The 22721-nt window shown below is 45.4% G+C and overlaps 1 protein-coding gene across 1 annotated transcript in view; it reads right to left on the minus strand.

Annotated features, from left to right (window-relative positions):
• The window catches only part of KNDC1 (kinase non-catalytic C-lobe domain containing 1), a 134413-nt gene that overhangs the window by 42226 nt on the left and 69466 nt on the right, over positions 1-22721 (minus strand). The window contains exons 12-16 of the mRNA XM_088476932.1: positions 22322-22382; positions 18377-18527; positions 17522-18285; positions 6327-6471; positions 624-868 (exon numbers count right to left, since the gene is read on the minus strand). Of these exons, the coding sequence (XP_088333058.1) occupies positions 624-868; positions 6327-6471; positions 17522-18285; positions 18377-18527; positions 22322-22382 (1366 nt within the window). The remainder of the gene's footprint in view (positions 1-623; positions 869-6326; positions 6472-17521; positions 18286-18376; positions 18528-22321; positions 22383-22721) is intronic.

Genomic DNA, 22721 nt, shown 5'->3' on the forward strand with positions numbered 1-22721 from the left:
GTGGGTGGTCTTGAGCAACCTGCCCCTGCTAGGTGGGACTATCGCCCCCTCTCAAATTATGATTCAGCCAACAAAATGCGATCTTAATGCCCACCTGTCGCTTATACAAAGTAAATATTGTACATAATATATAAACATTATTAACAATAGAACAGAGAACATTATCACAGCGTTATCTAAAATATAATAAGGTCTAACAAGTAGATATGTTTGCATACATATATTCTCATACGCAATGGCGCCTATTTTATGTACAGCTCAGGGGCGTCTTTAGAGAGGAGGGGGCCGTGTGCATCCCATGTCACTGCCCACCTTCTCTCACACCGGTGGCCGGCAGCCGACTGATGCGACTGGCAGGCCACCGCAAAATCAGTAGACTCTGGGCACTAGAGTGTGCCCAGAGTCTAATGCACATGCGTAGATTGCCAGGGGGAAATGGCGCGGCTGCCATTTTCCCAGCGATTTCTTCACAGCACATGCGCAAAACGCCAGAATAATGGCCGCCGTGGAGAGGTTAGTTTTAGATAACATGGGTGCAGGGTACATGGGCCTATAACAATCCTGCAAGCCACAGTTCAAAAGATTTCTATGACAAAGTACATGACATTGCACTGTCTACCTACATGGAGTATTTGTATTATGAGCATGGTCTACATCATCCGGAGAGGGCGACTGGCAGGACTGAGGAGCCTGTTCCTGTTCTGTAAAAGCCAGCGAATCGCTAGTTGAGACTTCTCCACAATTGGCTGTGTGGGTATGTTCATTCGTTAACGGTTTTCCTTCCTTTCTGTGTTTTCGGGATTTCCTTTGAATCTTTTTCAATAGCTGTGCAGGACTATGGTGGTGAGATACATCTGTTCCCACTTTTCTGTAAAACAAAAAAAGAAAAAAAAAAAAGTTAGTTACCTCACTGACAAAATAACTAGCAGCAGGCCCTCTAGCACATTTAACTATATTTTCTTACACATCAGTGACTGGCAGTGATGACACATTTGTTTATACTTTTAGTGGGATGAAGTAGCCATCTTCTGAGTCACATGACCTCTTCTGTACAACGCAGGGAGGTCACGCAGCACACCGGAATAGAATAGAATACCGCCAGCACATTGATACTAAATGTACACCCGCGGTGGACAGGGTCTTTCTTTTTTTAAACAACTGCCAGTCCACTATCGCAGGTGGGAGGAGCCTAGCAGGAGGCACACTAAGCAGTAACAAGGATGGATGGACACAGATGCCGAACCAAGCACCTCAACCAGGAGAGTCGGTGCATGCAGTGAGGGCCAGAAGTGAGACAAGCAGGAGCCCGCCATTCTGACGAAGAATAGAGGACTAGTGCAGAGATCCTGGAGAGAAGTCTCAGTGCAGTGGTCTGTGCAGACAGTGTGTCATAAGTATCCTGATGGCACTACGATGTGGCATAATGTGTACTGGGGGCACTACAATGCGGCATAATGTGAACTGTAGGCACTACAATGTGGCATAATGTGGACTTATCTTACAAGCTCTAGGTACTCAAACCTCGATTCTGTTGAGGAAGGCAGGACATGAGGAGCTGCAGATACAAAGGGGAGGTATCTGAAAAGATCCATCTCTATCCTACAGTCTCCGTAAAAAGGGCCAATTAATGCCATCTGATGATGACCTTAGTTTTAGAGTTCAAGCTCTGCAATACATGCATTTCCCATTACAGACATGGGAACTGCGATGTGCACACAATGAGGTATCAATAGTTAAATAATGCAGGAGGCATTTGCTATATCGCCTGCACTAACACTTTTATACACGTGTACAATACATACCTAACTAAAAGATACACAGGGGCCTATTTATCAACCTTTTTTCTGAAAAATGTGTGCATGAGTTATTGATGGATAATTATACACTAATAGTTATCTTATGCTAGTAATTGCTAAGTTATAAAATTACCGCACTGGCGTAATATACTGGCTACTTCAGAGAACAATGAAAGGTATGTAGGGCACTGAGTGATGTGTGGGTGCACTAGGGGCAGTGTACTGTTTGGGCAAAGGCTGGAATGTGTAGTCACTGGTACTAGTATACTATGGCAAAACTGGTATAAATTGTATGGTGGGTCATGTTGGTATATTGTGGGGGAGATTGGTGTTGGCGTTTTTGACTAACCATGCTTGTTACCCATATTCTTTTTGTTTTGGTGTACAGTGCACAACATAAGTATTTACTTCCAAAATTGCTGACCCTGACATTTGGCCATGGCTCCTAGCTGTCAGAGACATTTATCCAGGCCTGCTGTAATAGGTGTATGTAGTCACTCCATGAGCTCAGGTGTTATACATTAGTTTTGTACTGCATGATCTGATCTTGCCTCCTGCACAGGATAACCACTTGCCCTTTAGTAGTGCGCATCTACATGGTGTAAAACGTTATTCCATGGGCCATAGGATTTGTTCCCCAGTGGGCCCTGCATGCCTCATTCCGATACCGGCCACTCCCCCCCCCTCCCCCGGTTAATGACCACACAATCCCAATGGATGGTCATGCCCATACAGTGGATCCCTGCTACTGTATTCCCCTGGTGAGCCCTTCAAGTACCAGTCCGACACTACACATTGGGGAGGTGTGAGGCAATACTCCTCTTGTGACCCAAAAATTAAAATATCATAAAATAAATAATAAAAGTAATAAATAAATCTGGAACAAATAGTAGTATTAATATCTATATATCAATAAAACTGCGCTATTAACAACTGCACATTTGATGGTATCAGAGACTGATTTGCGAACTCATCAAATTATGGACTGAGATACTGAGGACATTCAATGTTACCATAACAAGGAGAAGGGGGAGACCTAGAGCACTGGTTCTTACTCAAACAATTTAATCGGATTGGTAAATATATCCACAATAAAAATAAAATCTCTTAGGTGATAGACAATATATAAGTGGAGGTACTCCCATGAGAGTAAAACATTGGATGCCAATCAACCCCTACGTAGGTAACCATTCTTACACAAATGGCGGTATCGGACGCCAATCAATTACTACGTGGGTAACACCTTCCACCTTCATGAAATTGGCGGTACCGGTTATCAATCAACTTTCTCCTATTCCTCACTGGCCGCGCTTGTCAACACACTGGCATGGCATTAGGGAACGGCAGACACTGATTGACTAAGCCTTGAATCGGGCGAAATGCGTGACTTATTATCCGCAATCTGTTAATTGAACAGATTGCGGATACGCTGTGCCACGCATTGAATCGGGCGAAAATGCGTGACACAGCGTATCCGCAATCTGTTAATTGAACTCAGATCAGAATATTTGCCCAATTACAGATTAATCAGAAGAATTTTTTGTGATATAATATGTTATATCTGATCCTAGCTGGCAATATATATTTCTGGTAGAACTTACATGTAGCTTTATCTGACTCCTATTTTATTACCAGTCCTTTGCATGTCATGTCTGGACTATGTTATTATATATAGTAGCAATTATTCAATTCTATTTCTCGTTTCCGGTCTCTGCAATATAGTATATTGGATTATATTTTATTGATTATATGCATCTTCATACAATAGGCTAAGGCTATTTAAAGTATATTGGTTGTATGTCGCCATTGGGCTAATATTTAATACAAATTGATTTGTTTCAGGTTCAATCTGAGCCTTATGATCTACAGTATTACCTATCTGACCTGCTCAATAGGCATTTTAACATTTATTGCTGTCTATTTGTGTGTTTTTTTGTGATATGATGTTTTAATGCAATTATAAAACGCTAAATTTTATACTGGGTAAATTAATGTGGCCCAACAACAAGAGAGTACTCTGCTTTTCGTTTGCATTTCGACATGGTGTATACTCTACAAAGCCATAACTAGTCTGGATTAATTTAATTATATATTTTTCAAGTATACTATAAATATTACATCTGGTATATATACTAGTATGAATACCGCATGTATTTGGGATATTTCCTCCATTATGAATGTTTTTGTAGGTGCCAGCACTGATTGCACCTGAGAATCTTCCTAGATACAATTTCCAATCCTACAGCAAAGATTTGATATAAAATGCACTTGGGTCTTTTATTTATTGTGATGTAGATTACAATGCAGTATGATATTTTAACGGTTTGGCTTTTTATAGTTTGCTGAAAAAAAAATGCATTTGTTTTTTTTCTGGTGACAGAAGGTTTTTTTTCACATATCGTTCTTTTACTTTTATTTTTTTCCGTTAAAATGTAGTTTTAGCAATTTATGAAGATCAATATTAGTATAATTTTGTAGATTAGTCTATTATAGTTTCTGAATTTCTTTCCCCCACTATAGTTGGAAATTAGCAGGATCTTATCACACTCATATTTTAATTGTACAGATCTTCTGACTGTAGTACTGACTAAAGCATATTGCAGAATTGAGTGATCACATGACAAGTGCTAATATGTGACTGTATTAAGAAAATATGATTGTATCAATAATTCTATGTGATCTTCTCTTACAATTCATTGAATTGGATAGTGCAACTCCTGCAAACAATTATAGAAGTCTACATCAAACTGAAATGTGTATGGTTACCACTAGGTTGCCAGCACCATTTGTAATACTTTGATATAAAATACAAAAATCCTGCAAATAGAAACTGGTACTTAGTTTCCTAATATTTACATTACATAGGAGCTAGTGAATCAATGCGGAATAAGGTGATGGGTACAATTTAAGACTAACGAAAACAACCCAAAGTCTCTATATAGTTAGCTCACAGGCATTTTATATTCCTTGGTATGAATATTTAGAACAACCTGTCTAAACATAAAGTGATATAATAAGATACAAACTAAAAAACAAGTAGAAATACATAAAAAAAAATAAAAAAAATTGTTCTGAAGCTAAATAGGATTTTACATGGTGACAGGAGTTTGTGTGAGGTTATCTATCTCAAATCCTCAATCTCATTCAATTTACACAAAAGTTTACAGAAGTAACAAATGTGTTCCATTTTGATGTTATGGCACCATTCAACACAGTGGTTTGCGTTCAATACAGCATAGTCAATACACAATCTTAGGGGTAAATTTACTAAGAATCGAGAAGAGTCGAGTTTAGTTTTTTTTTAATCTAGATATGCATCGCCGAATCTTGGGTGATTTTCCCATTTTTCATCTCTCAAATTTACGAAGAAGTGAGTTTAGCTGAAAGTAAGTTGGCTGATGGTGAAGCAGATCGAGATATCTCCCACGAGTTGCAAGTGGAGATGAGATTTCTCACCCGAGATTGCAGTGTTTTCGCTCTGCAAATCTCTCCCGAGCTAGCAGCCTGCACATATCAGTGAGATATGTGAAGGCTGCTTGTGTGTAAAACCTGTAAAAGAAGGGTTCAAAAATGATGTATGGTTCCCCCCCCCCCCCCCCTAAAAGCATAACCAACCCGGACTTGTCAGCCAGTCCTGGGTTCCGAAAATTACCGAGAACAAAACGAGTAGGGTTCCACCATAATTTAGGAGCAAGCACCAGGCTGCAGTGCCAGTGCTGGTTTTAAATATAGGAAGAAAAAAATTGTGCAGGGGTCCCCCCTTATATTTAAAACCAGCACCGGACCAAAACCGACCGGGGTGTAATGCCACAGCCAGGAGACCCTATTACCGGGTCTCCTGGCCAAAGCATTCTCACCCCAAGCTGGTCAGGCCAAGTCGGGGATCTCAGGGGAGGTGGGGACCCCCACAAGAAGGGTTCCCCCCTCTCCCGAAATGCCAGGCTTGGTCTGAAGCCCGAGGCTGTGGGTACTGGGGTAATAAAGTGGAAAATCAAAATAAACTATTGTATTTTACAGTGGAACTACAGGTGCCAGCATGCCTGCCCTTTTTTAACAAAATTAACCCTACTGTAACTATTTACAGGCAGAAACATACACAAATCACAATGATTTGTGTATGTTTCTGCCAAACTCGCAGCTCAGGAGGTAGAGAGTTTGCACTTCTTTTCGCTATGTATAACATGGAGAAAAGTTATCCCCGTTTTTTTAACAAAGACTTTTCGCACAGGCAAAAAGTCTTTCAAATTGAATATGGGAATAATTGAAACAGGCGAAAATGATGTCATCGGTGATAAATTATAATATGGCCCTTAGTGTTTAGCCTGAAGCTTAACTAGGGTTCACATATTAGTGTCTTATCACTAGTTTGTGTTTTATATAAACTCAAGAACAACTCCCCCCCCCCCCCCCCACACACACACACACACACACACACACACACACCTATCCCTTATTTTCATCTGTGCATAACAAAAGTGAGATCCTTAATGAACGGACTATACTGTATTTTGCATGGACGTCGGACCATACCTGCTGGGTTGGGGGGATTTTCCATTAATGATCTTGTAGAGGTTTTCAAGCAGGTGGTCATCCCAATAGAGATCACAAAATTTTTCACATATTGCGCTGCAGAATGTAGTATGCTGAAGACCCTTCAGGGCAAATATATATTCCCCTAGAGAAGATAAATCAGAACAAAACTTACTCAGATCACACAATATACAATATAGAATCGACCTAAAATGCTGCACCAAGCTGCAGGTAGCAGTTAGCTGGAAGAATAGGAAAAGTAGAGAAAAAAAATATTAGAATTAAAGTTCACATAATACATGTACTATGATCGACCAGAAGTCCCTGCTATTTCATTAGGAACAGCTTAATATATATCTGTGTTTATATATCTGTGTTTGCAATTTAGACCCCTTGTTGCTGAGAGTTCTCAGTCCTGTGATGAGCCCATTTCTCAGAGTTTGCGCTCGTCACATCCCAGCATCACTCATGTTTTTGAGGACCACGACTACAGCCGGAGCCGGACGCCAGGGTTGACAGGTTAGGCAGCTCCCTGCTTGCAGGGAGCCACATTGGCACGGCTTTCACTGCCGGAGACCACTGGCGATGCAGACAGTGGGTGTATGGGTCGCCCGCACCCCCACTAGATCACCAGGGCACTCAGGAAGCAGGGGGCACTACTTAGTAGGTGGCCACTGCCCTGGGGCTGAGTAGGGGGCAGGTAGGCTCTTGTCGTTCATTCCTCCCTATGGTGTGTTCCCTCAAAGAGGCTTCCGGCAATTGGGTTATTTCTACTCCTCCCTGACACAGACGCTGAGCAGCCATTGCAGTGCATTGCTGCATACAGTTAGTCTTCGGAGAGTTGGGCTCCTGTCTCCCTGTATACCTCACTCTCAGGTCAGGTCATACAGTTTAGCTACTTAGAGCTGACTGGGGTTTGGATTGTTGAGCACTAGCTATCTATTTTTATGCACTGAATGTGACTGTGTGCTTCTTCTCACTTTAAAAGCTTTTTACTTATTTATACCTGTCAGTTTTTGTTCTGAGCTACTAGAAACAGAATAAAGCTATATTTGTATAAATATTTTTATTATTGAAAAGGAAAAAAAAAAAAATATGAATGCACACAGCAATTAGGACCATAGTGGTCTACTACCCCGGAATACCTGGGAGTCTCATGAATTTCGGGACACTTTCCCGGCTTCCCGAGAGAGATTAGTCTCCCTAATCCCAATCACTTTCCGAGTGAAGCGGGTGGTCCGGGGGCCCGATCTGCCGTGAAATGAGGTCCCACACTCTGCTTTTCAATGGCACAAATCGCGACATAGAGGAGCAGGCCTCACCACATCCACTACAACTCCAACGTAGATACTTTACCCGGGAAGATTACCAACATCGACAAGTAGGACTAGGACAGATGATACAACTAACGCAGATGTACAGACATATTTGCTTTTAATATTAGACCGATTGGTAGGTATGGGTTACAGTATTTATTTAGCAAAATATTTCCCTCTATTTTTGGATGCCTTTTTAAGATTATAATCTGTGTTGAGAAGGTTCAGATTCAGAACCTAAATTATAGCCAATACTTTTATATAAACTGTCTCTAGTTACCACAACAGGGCAGGTAAATAGCTTATTTCCTTAATGAAAGGTTTTTGAATTGAAAGACAAAAAATCTGAAAACAAAATCCACGTTGACATTAATCATTGCTAAACATGAATCTAAAGGACTAGGGTAGGGGACTAAAGGCCTGATTCAGAGTTATACACAATGGTAATTATACATGCAGAGCAAGCGATTGTTTGCAATGCATATCAGCCGCACTAAGGACCTGATTCAGACCCGCTCACAAGATGCGGCCGCTCGCTCCCAGCATATGGAAATTAAGCTAAGTGACGTCAAGGCAGGCGCTCGCACGGCAAGGCATAAGCACGCCCACTATGTCTAGACGAAAGATCACTTTGTGTATGTAGACGCCCACCAGCCTGTCTTTAGCTGCCCACTAGCGAACGTCATCTCCTGGAAGTGTATACAAACATCAGTACATCGTGCTCCATTGGATCTGACCGCAGCGCTTGAGTGTACCCTACCGCAAGCACTTCAGTGTATAATTCAACTAGGTGATGTGTACTATGACGCTGCCTGTTAATTATGCACGCCTCTGAAACGGCGTTTAAACACTCTGGCACGCCTGCGTTCGCAACTCCATCCCCCACGTTACTACTGCCCTGCCCGTTACCACCCACAAACGGCCTCTCCTGTCACTCATTCCACTGGGTTGTCTTTGCGGGGCGAGCGAGCGCATCCCGACCACTCATACTAGTTTGCGCACGCGCACTGCGAACTATACGCATGCGCACATTTGCAAACATAGTTTGCAACGAGCGGTCACTTGCTAGCGAGAGGATCTGAATCAGGTCCTGTGTGTGTGCGCTGCAATCGCATTGCGACTATGGATGCGCAGAGGAATCCATCGCAGACAGTGATAAGTTGTCAGCGTTTGGAGGTGGTGATGGGGGGTGGTCTGAAAAAACGCAGACGTATCTGTTTGAACGCCGTTGCACGGGTGTGCATAAATTAGCCATTGCGATTGCATACGCAGCTCTGCGTGTCAGAAGAGCACCCAAGGCTGCGGCAGGTCAGACCTGCAGCAAGGGCAAGATGGCTGCTCGATGTGCTTTGTGGTTACCGATATTTACGCAGGTAAGCGACGTCATACATAGGTGTGCAGGCAGAAGTAGGCGTCCTTTTGCTCGGGTGATCTTTGGAATCGTTAGCATATTTTCGCAGCTGTGATCGCATTAGCGTCCATCTCTGAATCAGGCCGTAAGTCATCTCAATAAACTTTCATAGAAATATGGGAGCGAGCAGTAAGCAACATCTAAATAAGTTAAGCTGGCACTATTCCTCTTCTACCACAACAGATACAACTACGAGGCTCTCTTCCACTTTAAATATGAAACTTGCTGGTCTGCGTTACATGCTGCAGGACGGTGTATATCATTGTGTTCTATAACAAGCTGATGCACATCATGTAATCAAGTTAAAAGGCCCAGAAGCTTCAACTCATTAATGTCAAAGAGAGAAGAAATGTTTTTCTTGGTTACGTTTGCTGCAGCCGTTTGGCTCTAGACTGCCCACTGTGACCAACATGAAATCTTTTTTTTATAGTTTTTAATAACAAGGAATTTAAAAGATGAAATCTGCTCAATATTTTGTCTCTGCAAAATAATACTGCAGAATATATGGATTTCCATTAGAGTGGATGGTGTAATAAAGCACATTTTAGTTTAGAGCTACACACAAGAGACACATTCAATATTTTATTACTTCAATATGATCATCAAAATCTGAAACAAAGCCATACCACATGTAGCCCTATATGAGACATTCCTCGGAGCAGTTCTTTTCATTTATTTACATCAAAGAATGTAAGCTCTTATGAGCAGGGCCCTCTCCCATTCTGACACCATGTCATTTATGTAATTTGCTGATATAAATTTGTATATCTGCGAGTTATGCTCTTGTATGTAAGATCTTTGACTGTAGACCCCTGTACTTTGTACTGTGCATGACACTGAAGAACCCTTCTGGCACCTAAAAATATGAGATATGGTAAGAACTTACCTTTGTTATCTCTATTTCTACGAAGTCCATAGGGTTCCACAGGATACCTTGGGTATAGGTGATGACGTCAGGCATCGGGCACCATAGAGTTAAGTTTTCAGTCCTCCCAGGATGCACTAGGGTCCCCCTCCGATACCCCGCCCCCGAGCCAAGGCATCTCAGTTAGTTACCAAGCCATAGGCCGGAGGAGGAGAAGGAAGAGAGAGAAGAAAGATCTGGACACACACAAGAATCACATTGTCACCAGAGGGAGACGGAAAAACCAGTGACCAGAGTAAAGCCCATCTGCAGCACAGGTGCGATAGGGCGGGAGTCCTGTGGAACCCTATGGACTTCGTAGAAATAGAGATAACAAAGGTAAGTTCTTACCATATCTCATATTTTCTACTTCAGGGTCCATAGGGTATCCACAGGATACCTTGGGGATTTCCCAAAGCAGTATCCTTTAAGGGTGGGGACGCTCCTGTGCTGAAAGGAGAATCCGCCGGCCGAAGGAAGCATCCTGAGAGGCGAAGGTGTCAAACCTGTAATACCTCACGAAGGTATGGACAGAGGACCACGTAGCAGCCTTGAGATTTGGACTGCAGAGGCACCACGTCGAGCTGCCCACAAAGGACCCACAGACCTAGTGGAATGAGCCTTCACAGAAGGAGGAACCGGCAGACCTTCATGAAGATAAGCTTCAGAAATAGCCATACGGATCCAGGCTGCCAAAGTTTGTTTTGAAGCAGGCCAACCCTTTTTACGGAAGCCATAGAGGCGTCCGACTTCCTAAACGAAGAAGTGCGGTCAACATAAGTCCTTAAGGCCCGCACAACATCCAAAGTGGCCTCACCCACTGAAAGGCCAGGTGAGTTAAAGGCCGGAACAACTATTTCCTCGTTAACATGAAACTGGGAAACAACTTTGGGAAGAAATTCAGGACGAGTGCGTAGCACTGCCCTGTTCCCATGAAAAATCAAGAAAGGGGGTCTACAAGAAAGAGCCCCTAAATCAGAAACACGTCTGGCCGAAGCTATGGCCAGAAGGAAAACAGTCTTAGCTGTTAGCCATTTAAAATCCACTGAGCCCAGTGGTTCAAACGGCGGCCCCTGGAGAGCCCTCAGGACCACAGCCAAATCCCAAGGCACCACAGGTGGAACAAAGGGTGGCTGAATGCGTAGAACACCTTGCATAAAGGTGCCACATCCGGGATTGTAGCAATCCTACGATGGAACCAGACAGACAGGGCCGAAACCTGCACCTTCAAAGAAGCAAGGCGAAGCCCATGGTCTAGTCCCGCTTGCAGGAAGGCGAGAATCCGAGACAGACGAAACTCCAGCGGTGCATAACCTCTCGGCCGACACCACTGGAAGAACGTATGCCACATGCGATGGTATATTCTCGCGGAAGACTGTTTCCGAGCTCTGAGCATACCGCACTACAGAGCTGGAAAACCCCCTGGACCTTAACATGGCCGTCAGGTCCGGGTGAAGACAAGGACCCTGTGACAGAAGGTCCGGACGTAGCGGCAACCGCAGAGGACTGTCCACGGACAGACCCTGAAGGTCTGAGAACCAGTGCCGTCTGGGCCATGCGGGAGCTATCAACAGGAGCGTCCCTCCTTCCTGTTTGAATTTCCGGATTACCCGTGGAAGAAGGGAAACCAGCGGAAAGAGATAAGCAAACCGGAACGTCCACCGGACGGACAGAGCATCCACCAGAGACGCCTCTTCGTCTCTTGTGCGAGACCCTACACCGGCAACTTGTTGTTGTGCCGGGACGCCATGAGGTCGATCTCTGTAAGACCCCACCTGTCCACCAGCAGTTGAAAAACGTCCGGGTGCAGGGACCATTCTCCCGGATGAACGTCCTGGCGACTGAGAAAGTCCGCCTCCCAGTTTAGCACTCCCGGGATGAAGACAGCTGATATGGCCGGAAGATTGCGCTCCGCACATACCAGGATCCGAGACACCTCTACGAGAGCCGCCCGACTTCGGGTTCCTCCTTGCCGGTTTATGTAGGCCATGGTGGTAGCGTTGTCTGACTGGACCTGCACTGGGTGACCTTGGAGAACCCGACGTGCCTGCTGAACACCGCTCGGAGTTTCAAGATCTTTATTGGAAGCTCTGCTTCTGCCGGAGTCCACCTGCCCTGGATCAAGTGTGGACCCGAAACTGCTCCCCAGCCCCGAAGACTGGCGCCCGTCATCAACAGGACCCAATTCGCCACCCAGAACGAACGACCCTTGTTGAGATGGGTCGTCTGCAACCACCAGGCAAGGGACAGGCGAACCTTGTGAGCACTATAGTCTGTGATTTTAGAGACTGAGGCAGTCCATTCCACTTGGACAGGATCAGGTGCTGCAAAGGTCTAGAGTGAAACTGGGCATATTCCACCATGTCGAATACCGACACCATGGAGCCCAGTAACCTCATCGCCGAGTGTAGAGACACCCGGCGGCTCTGCAGACAACTGCGCACCCTCGACTGTAAGGCAGAGATATTTTCCCCCGTCACAAAGATCCTTTGCTGTCCCGAGTCCAATAAGGCTCCGAGGTGCAGAATCCGCTGAGACGGGACAAGGGTGGACTTCTGCCAGTTTATTAACCAGCCTTGCCGTTGCAGTAGCTCAATGGTCAGGTCCAAGTGGCGCAGAAGGAGCTCCGGAGATCCTGCCACTAATAGAAGGTCGTCCAAGTACGGCAACATGCGGACCCCCTGCAGCCGCAGGGAAGCCACCATGACCGCCATCACCTTGGTGAAAACACGTGGTGCTGTCGCCAGGCCAAAAGGTAACGCCCGGAACTGAAAGTGGTCGCTGCGGATTGCAAACCTGAGGAACCGCTGATGGCGCAAAAGAATAGGGACATGTAGGTAAGCGTTCTGTATGTCCAATGACACCATGTAGTCCCCAGGTACCAGCGCCAGAATGATGGACCCGCAAAGATTTGTTGAGAGCTTTGAGGTTGAGAATCGGACGAAACGACCCATTGGGTTTCTGCACCAAAAAGAGATTGGAATAGAAACCCTGGCCCTTCTGGGAGAATGGAACAGGCACTATAACTCCAGCCTGGAGCATAGTGTGCAAAACTTTCCGCAGCTACGTGGCTTTGTTCCGTTCTGATGGTAGACCCGTGGTGAAGCATCGAGCCGGAGGTCTGTGCCGGAAGGAGAGGACATACCCGTGTGAGACCACCTCGAGAACCCAAGTGTCTGTCGTGGTGACTGACCAACACCGGGCGAACTGCATCAGGCGGCCTCCCACTTTGGGATCCCCCAAAGGAAGGCCCGGACCGTCAGGCCGCAGGCTTGTCATCTGGCTTAGGGGTCGGACGTCTGGTACTCTAGGCCTGCTTCCGGGGCTTGGACGATTTCTTGGGGCCAGCCTGTTGGGGAAAGGACTGTGTCTTAGGCCTACCCTGGGCCCTATAAGACCGAAAGGACGGAGTACCTGAACGAGAAGGAACAGCAGCCGACGGGAGACATGCCGATTTAGCCTCCGCCAGCGTGGCTACAATTTTGTCCAGGTCTGGACCGAAGAGAACTTCTCCGTTAAAAGGCAACGCCTCCAAACCCTTTTTGGAATCAGCGTCCGCCTTCCAGGATCGCAACCACAAGGTTCGACGAGCAGCCACAGCTGCCGAAGAAATTTGAGACGACAGGGTACTAACATCCAAGGCCGCTTTGTTGATATAAGTGGCCGAATCCCAGAGATTGCCAATCAACTCCGTCTGCTCAGCCGAACAGTCGGAATCGAAGGACGCCTCCAACGTATCAGCCCAGCGCTCCATAGCTCGGGCAACCCAGCAAATGGCCATAGCCGGCCGCGCAGCCCCCCCCGCAAGGGAATAGACAGACTTCAGGCAGATCTCCACCTTCCGGTCTGTAGCATCCTTAAGGGAGGACATGGATGGCATGGGTAATGTGGCACTACGGACAAGGTGTGTCACATGAGAATCCACCTGAGGAGGGGATTCCCACTTTGCAAAATAATTGTCCGCAAACGGATACGCCACTGCTAAACGCCTTTGAGGCTGATATCGTTTGCCTGGCTGTTTCCACGCTTCCTCTAGGTGGTCAACTAATTGCCCCGAAAGAGGAAACACTGTGGTATCTCCTTTAACATCTTTGAAAAAGGCGTATTTGGACTTTGATACCGGAGGCTCCTCATCCTCAATAACTAAAGCAGTACGGTCTGCACGAATAAGGCCAAGTATATACACCATAGACTTAGCGTCCAACTCTTTAGGGCGGGAAGTTTCCTGGTCAGAAAGATCCAGAATCTCCCCATCATCGGACGTCCCGTCGTCATCCTCATAAGGAGCAGACAGACGCCACCGGCCGCTTGTGAGGCCGCATCACAGACTCCCCTTGTAACACTTCTGACAACTGCTGTACAGAGCTTGTTAACGAATTAACCCACGCAGGCTCATGAGACACCTGAGGAGGGGAAATAGGGAGACTGTGGGGTACCATCAATTGTCTTGGGAAACCCTGCATGGGTGACGACACCACTGACTGCTGGGACAAACCCATCTGAGTGAGGGCAGGGTGCGGAGCTAACTGGCCCACGAGGGTTGTAAGCGCTTTGACAAAACAAGCCCAGGGCGGCTCCTGTACCTGAGCCGTAACCGTAATCGGTCGCGTCAACGAATAACACCGTCGACATAGTCCTTCCGCACTGCCGTCCCCCTCCGCTATAGGTACCTAGCATGTAGTACATAACAGTTGGAGAGGAAAATCACTTTCAGACATAATGGTAAGTATGTGACCCCTCTCACTGATACTCGTTAGTATAGTGTGAGACCACCCTGCAAGCACCGCACCGCAAGGGCTTTAGCAGAAAGAACAGGGACAGGTAAATGCTGACAGATAGAAAATGAAAGTACAGGCAGCAGACGCTAGCATAGGTCACATACAATGCAAAGAAATCAATTCCTGCACTATCAGCGCTGATCCTCAACTACACAGACTCAGAGCCTGGTAGGACACAGCGCTGCATACACAGACCTTATCCAACGGAGGAGAGGTATGCAGGGGGACCCAGACCACGATGCCACCGTTCTTCAGCGTCCAGCAGCGCTCACCATGCTTCTTCCAAAGATGGCCACCAAGGAGCAGAGAGGAGGCCGGCCTGGGGGAGGAGCGCTGACACAGGACCAGTCAGCGTGTGCAGAGAGGGCTGTGTGCAGCGGGGAAGGCGCCGGCTGTGAGACAGGGAAGGCGCGCTCCCCTGGCATGCATTTAACCCCTGGGACGCCGCAGCACTACCGCTCTGCCGCGGTCCTGCTGTCTCAGGGGGGTAGTGGAAGCGCAGGTTAGAACCTGGCTCCACGCTGCAGCCAGTCCCCAGGGAGCCCCCTGCCTGGGGACTCTGGACCATGTGTTTCAGCGGGGACCCACCGCGGGACCCCGCTGCTTACCTTTGTCCCCCTTGATTCCGGCCATGGTCCTAAACATCTGGGGTCACCGCTAGCTGTGACCCCAGATGTCTACCAGCATTCCCGGATCAGTACCGGCGTTCTGGTACCGACGGGGGTGTAGGGAAGACAGCATGGACGTCAGGACTGACTGTCCATGCTGTACTTCCAGATGTGCAGCCACAGCTGCTTGAAGAAAACTTCAGGGGCTCTTCTTAGCCCCCACTCCAACAGGTGCATCCGACTCCGGCCGGGCACCAAACTAAACTGGGATGCCTTGGCTCGGGGGCGGGGTATAGGAGGGGGACCCTAGTGCATCCTGGGAGGACTGAAAACTTAACTCTATGGTGCCCGATGCCTGACGTCATCACCTATACCCAAGGTATCCTGTGGATACCCTATGGACCCTGAAGTAGAAATAAAAGTTACTCATGAAAAGAGCCACATAACTGGTTGCAGGATCAATGCTACTGTGTATTCAGCTAAGCTTAAAATGACATAACATAGTAGTACTCATCCCCATTAGCCCTGAACAAACAGACTATCATCTCATCTCTCGCCGGCCACATGGGGTGCCTACCCTAACCTCCACGCCAAGTGCCTAAACCTAACCCCCCTTCCCTGCCGCCTAAGCCTAAATCCCCCGGGGGGGGGGAGGGTGCCTAACCCTTTCCCTAGCCTAACCCCCCCTTTCCCTACCCTAACCCTAACCTTCTGGGGGGGTGCCTAACCCTAAGTCCCCCCCCCGGGAGCCCTAAACCTAACCCTCCCCCCCCCGCGCCTGTCTGCGCGGGTGTCGGGCTCCTGGCGTAGGTAAAACAGCAGGCGTCAGGATTTCGACGCCTGTCGTTTAACCCTTCCCGGGATTAGTCAGTTGGGAAGCTGGCGGTCGAGATTCCGTCCGTCGGCTTCCCCATCTCACATTCTCTCCAGCCATACAAAAAAAATAATAAAAAGAGAATGACTGCCATGCTAGATGCCTACTCTGAATATGGGCTGCAATATCCAAGCCACACTGGGAGGTGGTGGGATGTCAAAACAAACCCAGTTTAGCAACGACAGCCCTGTCCAGGACTTCCCAACTGGACCGCCGGGGTGCAGCGGAATGGGGAGGTGGACTACTAATTTACTATGTATTGCCCATTGGCATTACATAATTATTTTTACTTTTTCTTTATTTGAGCCTAGCTAGTTGACCCCTTTCAAAGTTATATCTTTTTTCTTTCAGAACTGGGAGAGATTTTCACCGAAAGAAATAAAAAACACCCCAATTGATATATACGTTACAGCTACACTAATTATCAAAAATATGCAGAAAACAGAAATCCAGAAAACCCAAGATCTACACATTTGCTGTGCTGTTCCTGTGCAGCCATCTGGTCTCCTGTACTTGGAATTTCCAGCCACAACACAACAATGAATAACTAGGGATTAGATTTCATCAGGGAATAACAAGGAAAACAAATAAATTAAAAAAAATCATTGAGGGCTTTCTTGGAGTTTTTGGCTATGTTAATTAAGTTGAGAAATGCCCAAAGCCTTAAGGCACAGTTCTTCTTATGACTAAGCAGCAGATTTTACCCCAATAATACAACAGAATTATACATCACAGAATGACACCAGCTGTCACATCACAACCTGGGGGAGTGTATTGTGGCTGTTCTTTCTTGTACTCTTCCTCAGGGCTGGTGCTACGGCTGTAGCTCTGCTCTCTGCTTATGACGCCACTATGTCAGGAGCTGTCGGACGCTGCTCCCCTGGGGCCCTAAAAGGCCTTTTAGTTAGCAGCTAATTTCAACACGGACAGAACCTGATCAATAGCACGTGACCGATGTTACACCGAGTATTTGACATGTGTCGATGAACTAAGCAAGCCATTGGACAATCTTTGGTAGAGAATGCTTTAGAAAAGGTCCTCAAAGTTGTTCTCAGGGCTCATTGGCAGTGTATGTATTCGGTCTTCTAACAGCAGTACAGGTCTATCTATTATCAAAACAGGATGGAGAATGTGAGCTGAACCGATGATTATTCCCATCATCATAAAGAGATGTTGGTGGGAGACTTGTAGAGTCATTGGGGAAAAAAAAAAAAATCATAAAAAAAAAACCCATCACCAACTTTAGTTACAATCGGCTTTAAAATGTTAAATAATTTCAAATAAAAGAATATTTCATTACATACCCATTGCGAAATCTTCAACACCATTTTCTAAGTAGCCATCAAATGCAAACTCGTCGTGTAAGAGGTTGATCACTTTCTGCAGAGGAGAACACGTGTTTCTTCTGGTCTGAGAATCGCCATTTACGATAATTTCTGGCAAAGTGTTGGTGGGACGGTTATCCAGACAAGTCTGGGAATTATCTGGACTGACAGCGAGTGAGCCATTGCAAACAGGCAACCCATCCAACACATCATTGGGTTTGCTTTGAAGTTCTTTGCACTTGTCAAGAGAAGGAGCTTGAAGAGGAATGCCGTTCTCGCAGACATTACTAACAAAGTCACGTTTGGCAATGGTGCTTGGAGAGAGCACATTGCATGTATTGATGCTTTGAGATACTGGCTCAGCCTCCAGCGATAGACTCGGTATGTGCTCTGGAATACTCAGCTGTACACGGACAAGCGTGAGATTGCCAGTTTTTGGATCCTGCTTTAACAAATAATTATTTACAATTGGGCTGCTCGTCAGGGTTGAGGAGTCCGAAGAGACGGACAACGCTGCTGAAGGAACCTTCTCTTTTCGGTCAGACGAACAATCTGATAGGCTGGAACCAGGTTTGATGGACACTCGGGTCCTGGAAGAAACACTGCGGGATTTACACCTTTGGCTTTTTGTTTCTTCATCCGCGTGGTTCTCTATGTCAGTCACTGACACCTCTTCCATAGTCCCTGTGTCTTCTGTATTAACACACGGTTTTGTACAAGACGATGGACTTGTAACTTCATTGCTAAAAGAAATTGAATAGAGATTTACTGTATAATAAAAAAACAAATTGCACTAGTCACTGGTTAGATAGAGGGAAGGATGTGGAAGCGTACCTGTTGATGTCAGTATTTTGCATAATAACGATTGGTTTAAAATAGGTGGCTGGAGAAGTGAACGCAGCTGGTAGATTTGTATGGATGCTATTCAGTGGAACCGGTCCTTTCACCGCCATCAATTTCCTATTCGTTGTGACTGGTACAAACCCTGTGAATAAGAATATTTGGTTACAATTATTAACCCCTTCCCTGCTGAACCTATTTTAGCACTTTTTTGGGCTGGTCACATTCCAACATCAATATCAGTAATTCTTTATGCAGTAGCCACACAAATTATCCCGTGTTTTTTTCAGAAGGTGAACTAAAATCGTGTGTGTGTGTGTGTGTGTGTGTGTGTGTGTGTGTGTTTCTTTCTCTTGCTTCAATATTAATCTACCCTCCAAAAACAGCAAAAATACGGATTCTCAAAGGTTCTCATGTAGGTTTTCATAATTAAATCTGCATTTCAGAATGAGAATGCATGTTTTTGTACATGTTTGAATGGAATGCATAAAATGTATATGACTAATAAAGGGAATCCAACAACGCTTATCATTTAAAAATAGACAACCTTCTGCCTCAATTGAAGGGACACCTATGTTTATTGATGCCAAGATCAAGAGATTTGGGCACTAGAACCCTTCCATCCCTGGACTTCATAATGTTTTCTGCAATATACTGTAGGGTGTTCGTATCTGGTGATCACCAGACAGTAACTACTAATGAAGCACATTGCTTGAAAGTGTATGTGCTGGGATGGGCGAGATCCATTTCAGTACGGCCACGGCAGTCTTCTTACTAGCTTATGCTAATGGATAATATGCCAGTGTATGCCAAACATCTATGCGTCCTGCCCACTCTGTTTTTCCATCTGCAGTCGCAACAGTCATCATAAGAACCTGAGCATGCACCCACTCCATGCTGGGTGCAAAGCATCTGTCTGACACAGGTGTCTAATTTCCCTCCGCACACTACTGATGTTGGCCAACGAGTTTACGATAATCCCATGACACTCCCACTAGATGGAACAGTTCCGTGCATCTGCATGGTCGCTGCCCAGTTACTGTCCAGAAACTCTTATTTTCTAGGCGGTATCAATGCGTCCGTGTGTATAAGCCTGATTTGGTGCAAGCGGAGTCTATGGCGCATTTGCAGTATGCAGAAATCTTCAAGATGCATCGGCAAACTCACTTCACCCGACGAAGAATCGGGCCCTAAGCCCTACTGCTATTTCTGCAGTGCAGATTGATTTTACCAGACAATAACCATTAAGGGGCCACATCATTAGAATGATGGGACTCTTCTCTTTCAAATAAGTAAATTTCTGCAGTGCAGTGCTGTTCATGTTTGATCCCCAGAGAATTAATTGTATTTATTTATTAACAGTTTCTTATATAGCGCAGCATATTCCACTGCGCTTTACAATTGTAAACATTAATAGAACAAAACTGGGTAATAACAGACAGATATATAGGTGTGAAGGCCCTGCTCGCAAGCTTACAATCTATAGGGAAATAGGCATTGATACACAAGGATAGGTACTATATATTGCAATTTTGGTCCAGCCAGAATGCAGTGTTTCTCGGTGGGCTGCATGATCCAGTCACACCGGAATGTCGGCCAAATGTCATGAGGATGTGAGAGAAAGACAATGTGTGAGGTTGTGTGTGGACTGTGAAAGGGGATGTAATAAGATATGGAAGCTATGAAGGTTATGTGGGCGTTTCTGGAATCTGATAAGCTTGCCTGAAGATGTGAGTTTTCAGGGAACGCTTGAAGGATTGGAGACTAGAGGAAAGTCTTATTGTGCGTGGTAAGGCATTCCATATAGTGGGTGCAGCCCGAAGAAAGTCCTGTAACCGTGAGTGGGAGAAAGTAATGCGTGGGGATGAGAGATGCAGATCTTGTGCTGAGTGGAGAGGCCGGGTAAGGAGATATTTTGAGATGAGTGAAGAGATGTATGTTGGTGTGGTTTGGTTAATAGCCTTATGTGTAAGTAACAATATTTTGTATTGAATACGGTAGAAAACCGGCAACCAATGGAGGGACTGACAGAGCGAGGCAGCAGACGATGAACGTTGCAGCTGCATTTATAACTGATTGTAATGGCGATAGCCTGTTTTTGGGAAGACCAGTAAGGAGGCTATTGCAATAGTCAATGCGGGAATTAATAAGTGCATGGATTAGCGTTTTTGCAGTGTCTTGTGTGAGATATGGTCGAATTTTGGATGTGTTTTTTTCTCAAGCATCACAGCAATTGAGAGTATGCCCCTCTGTTAAAAGAAGGTACCCCATAGTCTGTAGCCTGCAGGTGCCAGGATGGGGGACATAAAGCACTTTCTCTCTCCCATTTTCAAGGCTTGTAAAAATGTATGTTGTGTTTTGCCTGCCTTCATGCCCCGCCCCCTCCCAGGTCTGAGCGAAAGCAACAGTAAGCTGGAGCTCTTAAATAAGCCCCTCCTTCCCCCATTTGAAGCCTGGCAGTGCTCAGGACTGAGAAGGGGATGAACAAAGAATTATGGAACAAGGATTTACTAATGGCTATATTGCAACAAAGCGGGAACACAGCAGGTGACGTCACTGAGATGCATGAGCCTTAGTGAATTCACTGGTTCAAGGCCACTAGTTCACCTCTCATTTGCTCATTAAATGAGCACGCATGTTTTGCATATATAGCATTTGCATAGTGCACATTTAATAACATGAATTCAATTGATGTGAATATTGGATTTAATTTAAAAAAAATACCTGTACGCACAAAGAGAAACATACACAATGTTCATAAACCTTGTCCTGCAATGTTTTGAACTGTAAGTCACTTGTTTATTGTCTTGTTTATTCTGTTTATGTAATTTGTTATGCTGCCCATCCACTAGCCGATTAAACCTAGCGATGGAGAGATAACGACGGTCGTTATCGCTCCATCGCTTGGTAATCGCCCGCAAATCGGGCAGTAAAAGGGTAAAAACGACCAGCGATGCGCGCGCCCGCTGGTCGTTTTTAACATCAATCATCGCCCGAACATGACGGTCAACCTGACGACCGCCGTCAGGTTGCCATGTTCGGGGATGATTGACCTGCATACACTGAACGTCTGAATGTTCAGTGTATGCAGTTCACTCCGCGGGAGACGACGTCGTCATAATCGTGCCGTCATCCCCGCATCGTGTAATGGATGGGCAGCTTAAGGCACTGCGGACCCCTTGAGGCGCCATATAAAGGATAATAAGAAAGTTAGGTGCAATATGGATCACGTGTATATTTCTTGCTCTAGTTACATAGAGTTGTCATGAACATGAAATAAGTGACTGATTCATCGCCAGTAACTAATATTTTATGTATGCCGTTCAAAACTATCCACATGTGCAAAGCTGCAATATATTCCCTTTGATGTAGTACAGCCCAATTACCATGGCTTACGTTTGTCACACTGTAATGAAAAGCCAGGTCTATGGCGATTATTAACACTTATTTATACAGAGTCTAACTATTACGCAGAGCTCTACACAGAATATTTAATCATTATCAGCTGTTTTATCTGAAATGTTGTTCTGGTCAGGGCTTTTCATGTTATTGAAGAAATTCAGAGTTCTATGATCTCAGTATAACATTCTGAACGCCTGCAAGATGTATATTAATGTTCATTTGGGGGAATGTTGGATTTACAGATGTGATCTTGTGATATGCAGACATACCAATTGTTGGTCGTTTAAAACTGAGCAATGGAGAATTGTTAATTAAGTTGACTAACACTATGTACATTGCGCCATGATGTTAATTATTTTTGCATAGGAAAAAGGGGAAGGAGGCTCCTAAAATACTGTACACTTTGTAATGCCTGCTTGGTGCAGAAAAATACACCAGCTCATATGAGCATAGGACATGGATCTGCCGCTTCGTGGTGTGCAACTTTATTTAGATATAAGAAAATGGACGACAAAAACTTTGTGCCAATCAAATTACCTGTTGAAGACTCTGAATCGTGGAGATCTGTCTCTTCGTGATATAGGAAACTGCGCATGCTCTGAGTGAAAGGAACAAAACATTAGATTCCTCTTGTTCTATATACAAGTACATGTTTTCCAAGTGCATAAACGTCTATGGGTGCACAGCAAACAAGCAAAGAGCACTAATTACATTTTTACTATTTACAGATTGTAAGTAAAATGAAGGGGTTTGCAAACATCTCAGTGGTCATACTGGACTTCATTCAGAGTCAGACGTAAAATGCAAAATACGGCTATTGTGGGCAAAACATGCATTGTTCTTGTTTTGTTCGTGTGCATACGCACCATTTTGCATGTTGTGCCTTTTTTCAGCCATCTGCTGGAACTGCAAATGCATACAACTAGGGGACGGGGAC

This window comes from Taudactylus pleione, unplaced genomic scaffold (genome assembly GCF_031769625.1).
Source record: "Taudactylus pleione unplaced genomic scaffold, aTauple2 ptg000198l, whole genome shotgun sequence".
NCBI lineage: Eukaryota > Metazoa > Chordata > Amphibia > Anura > Myobatrachidae > Taudactylus > Taudactylus pleione.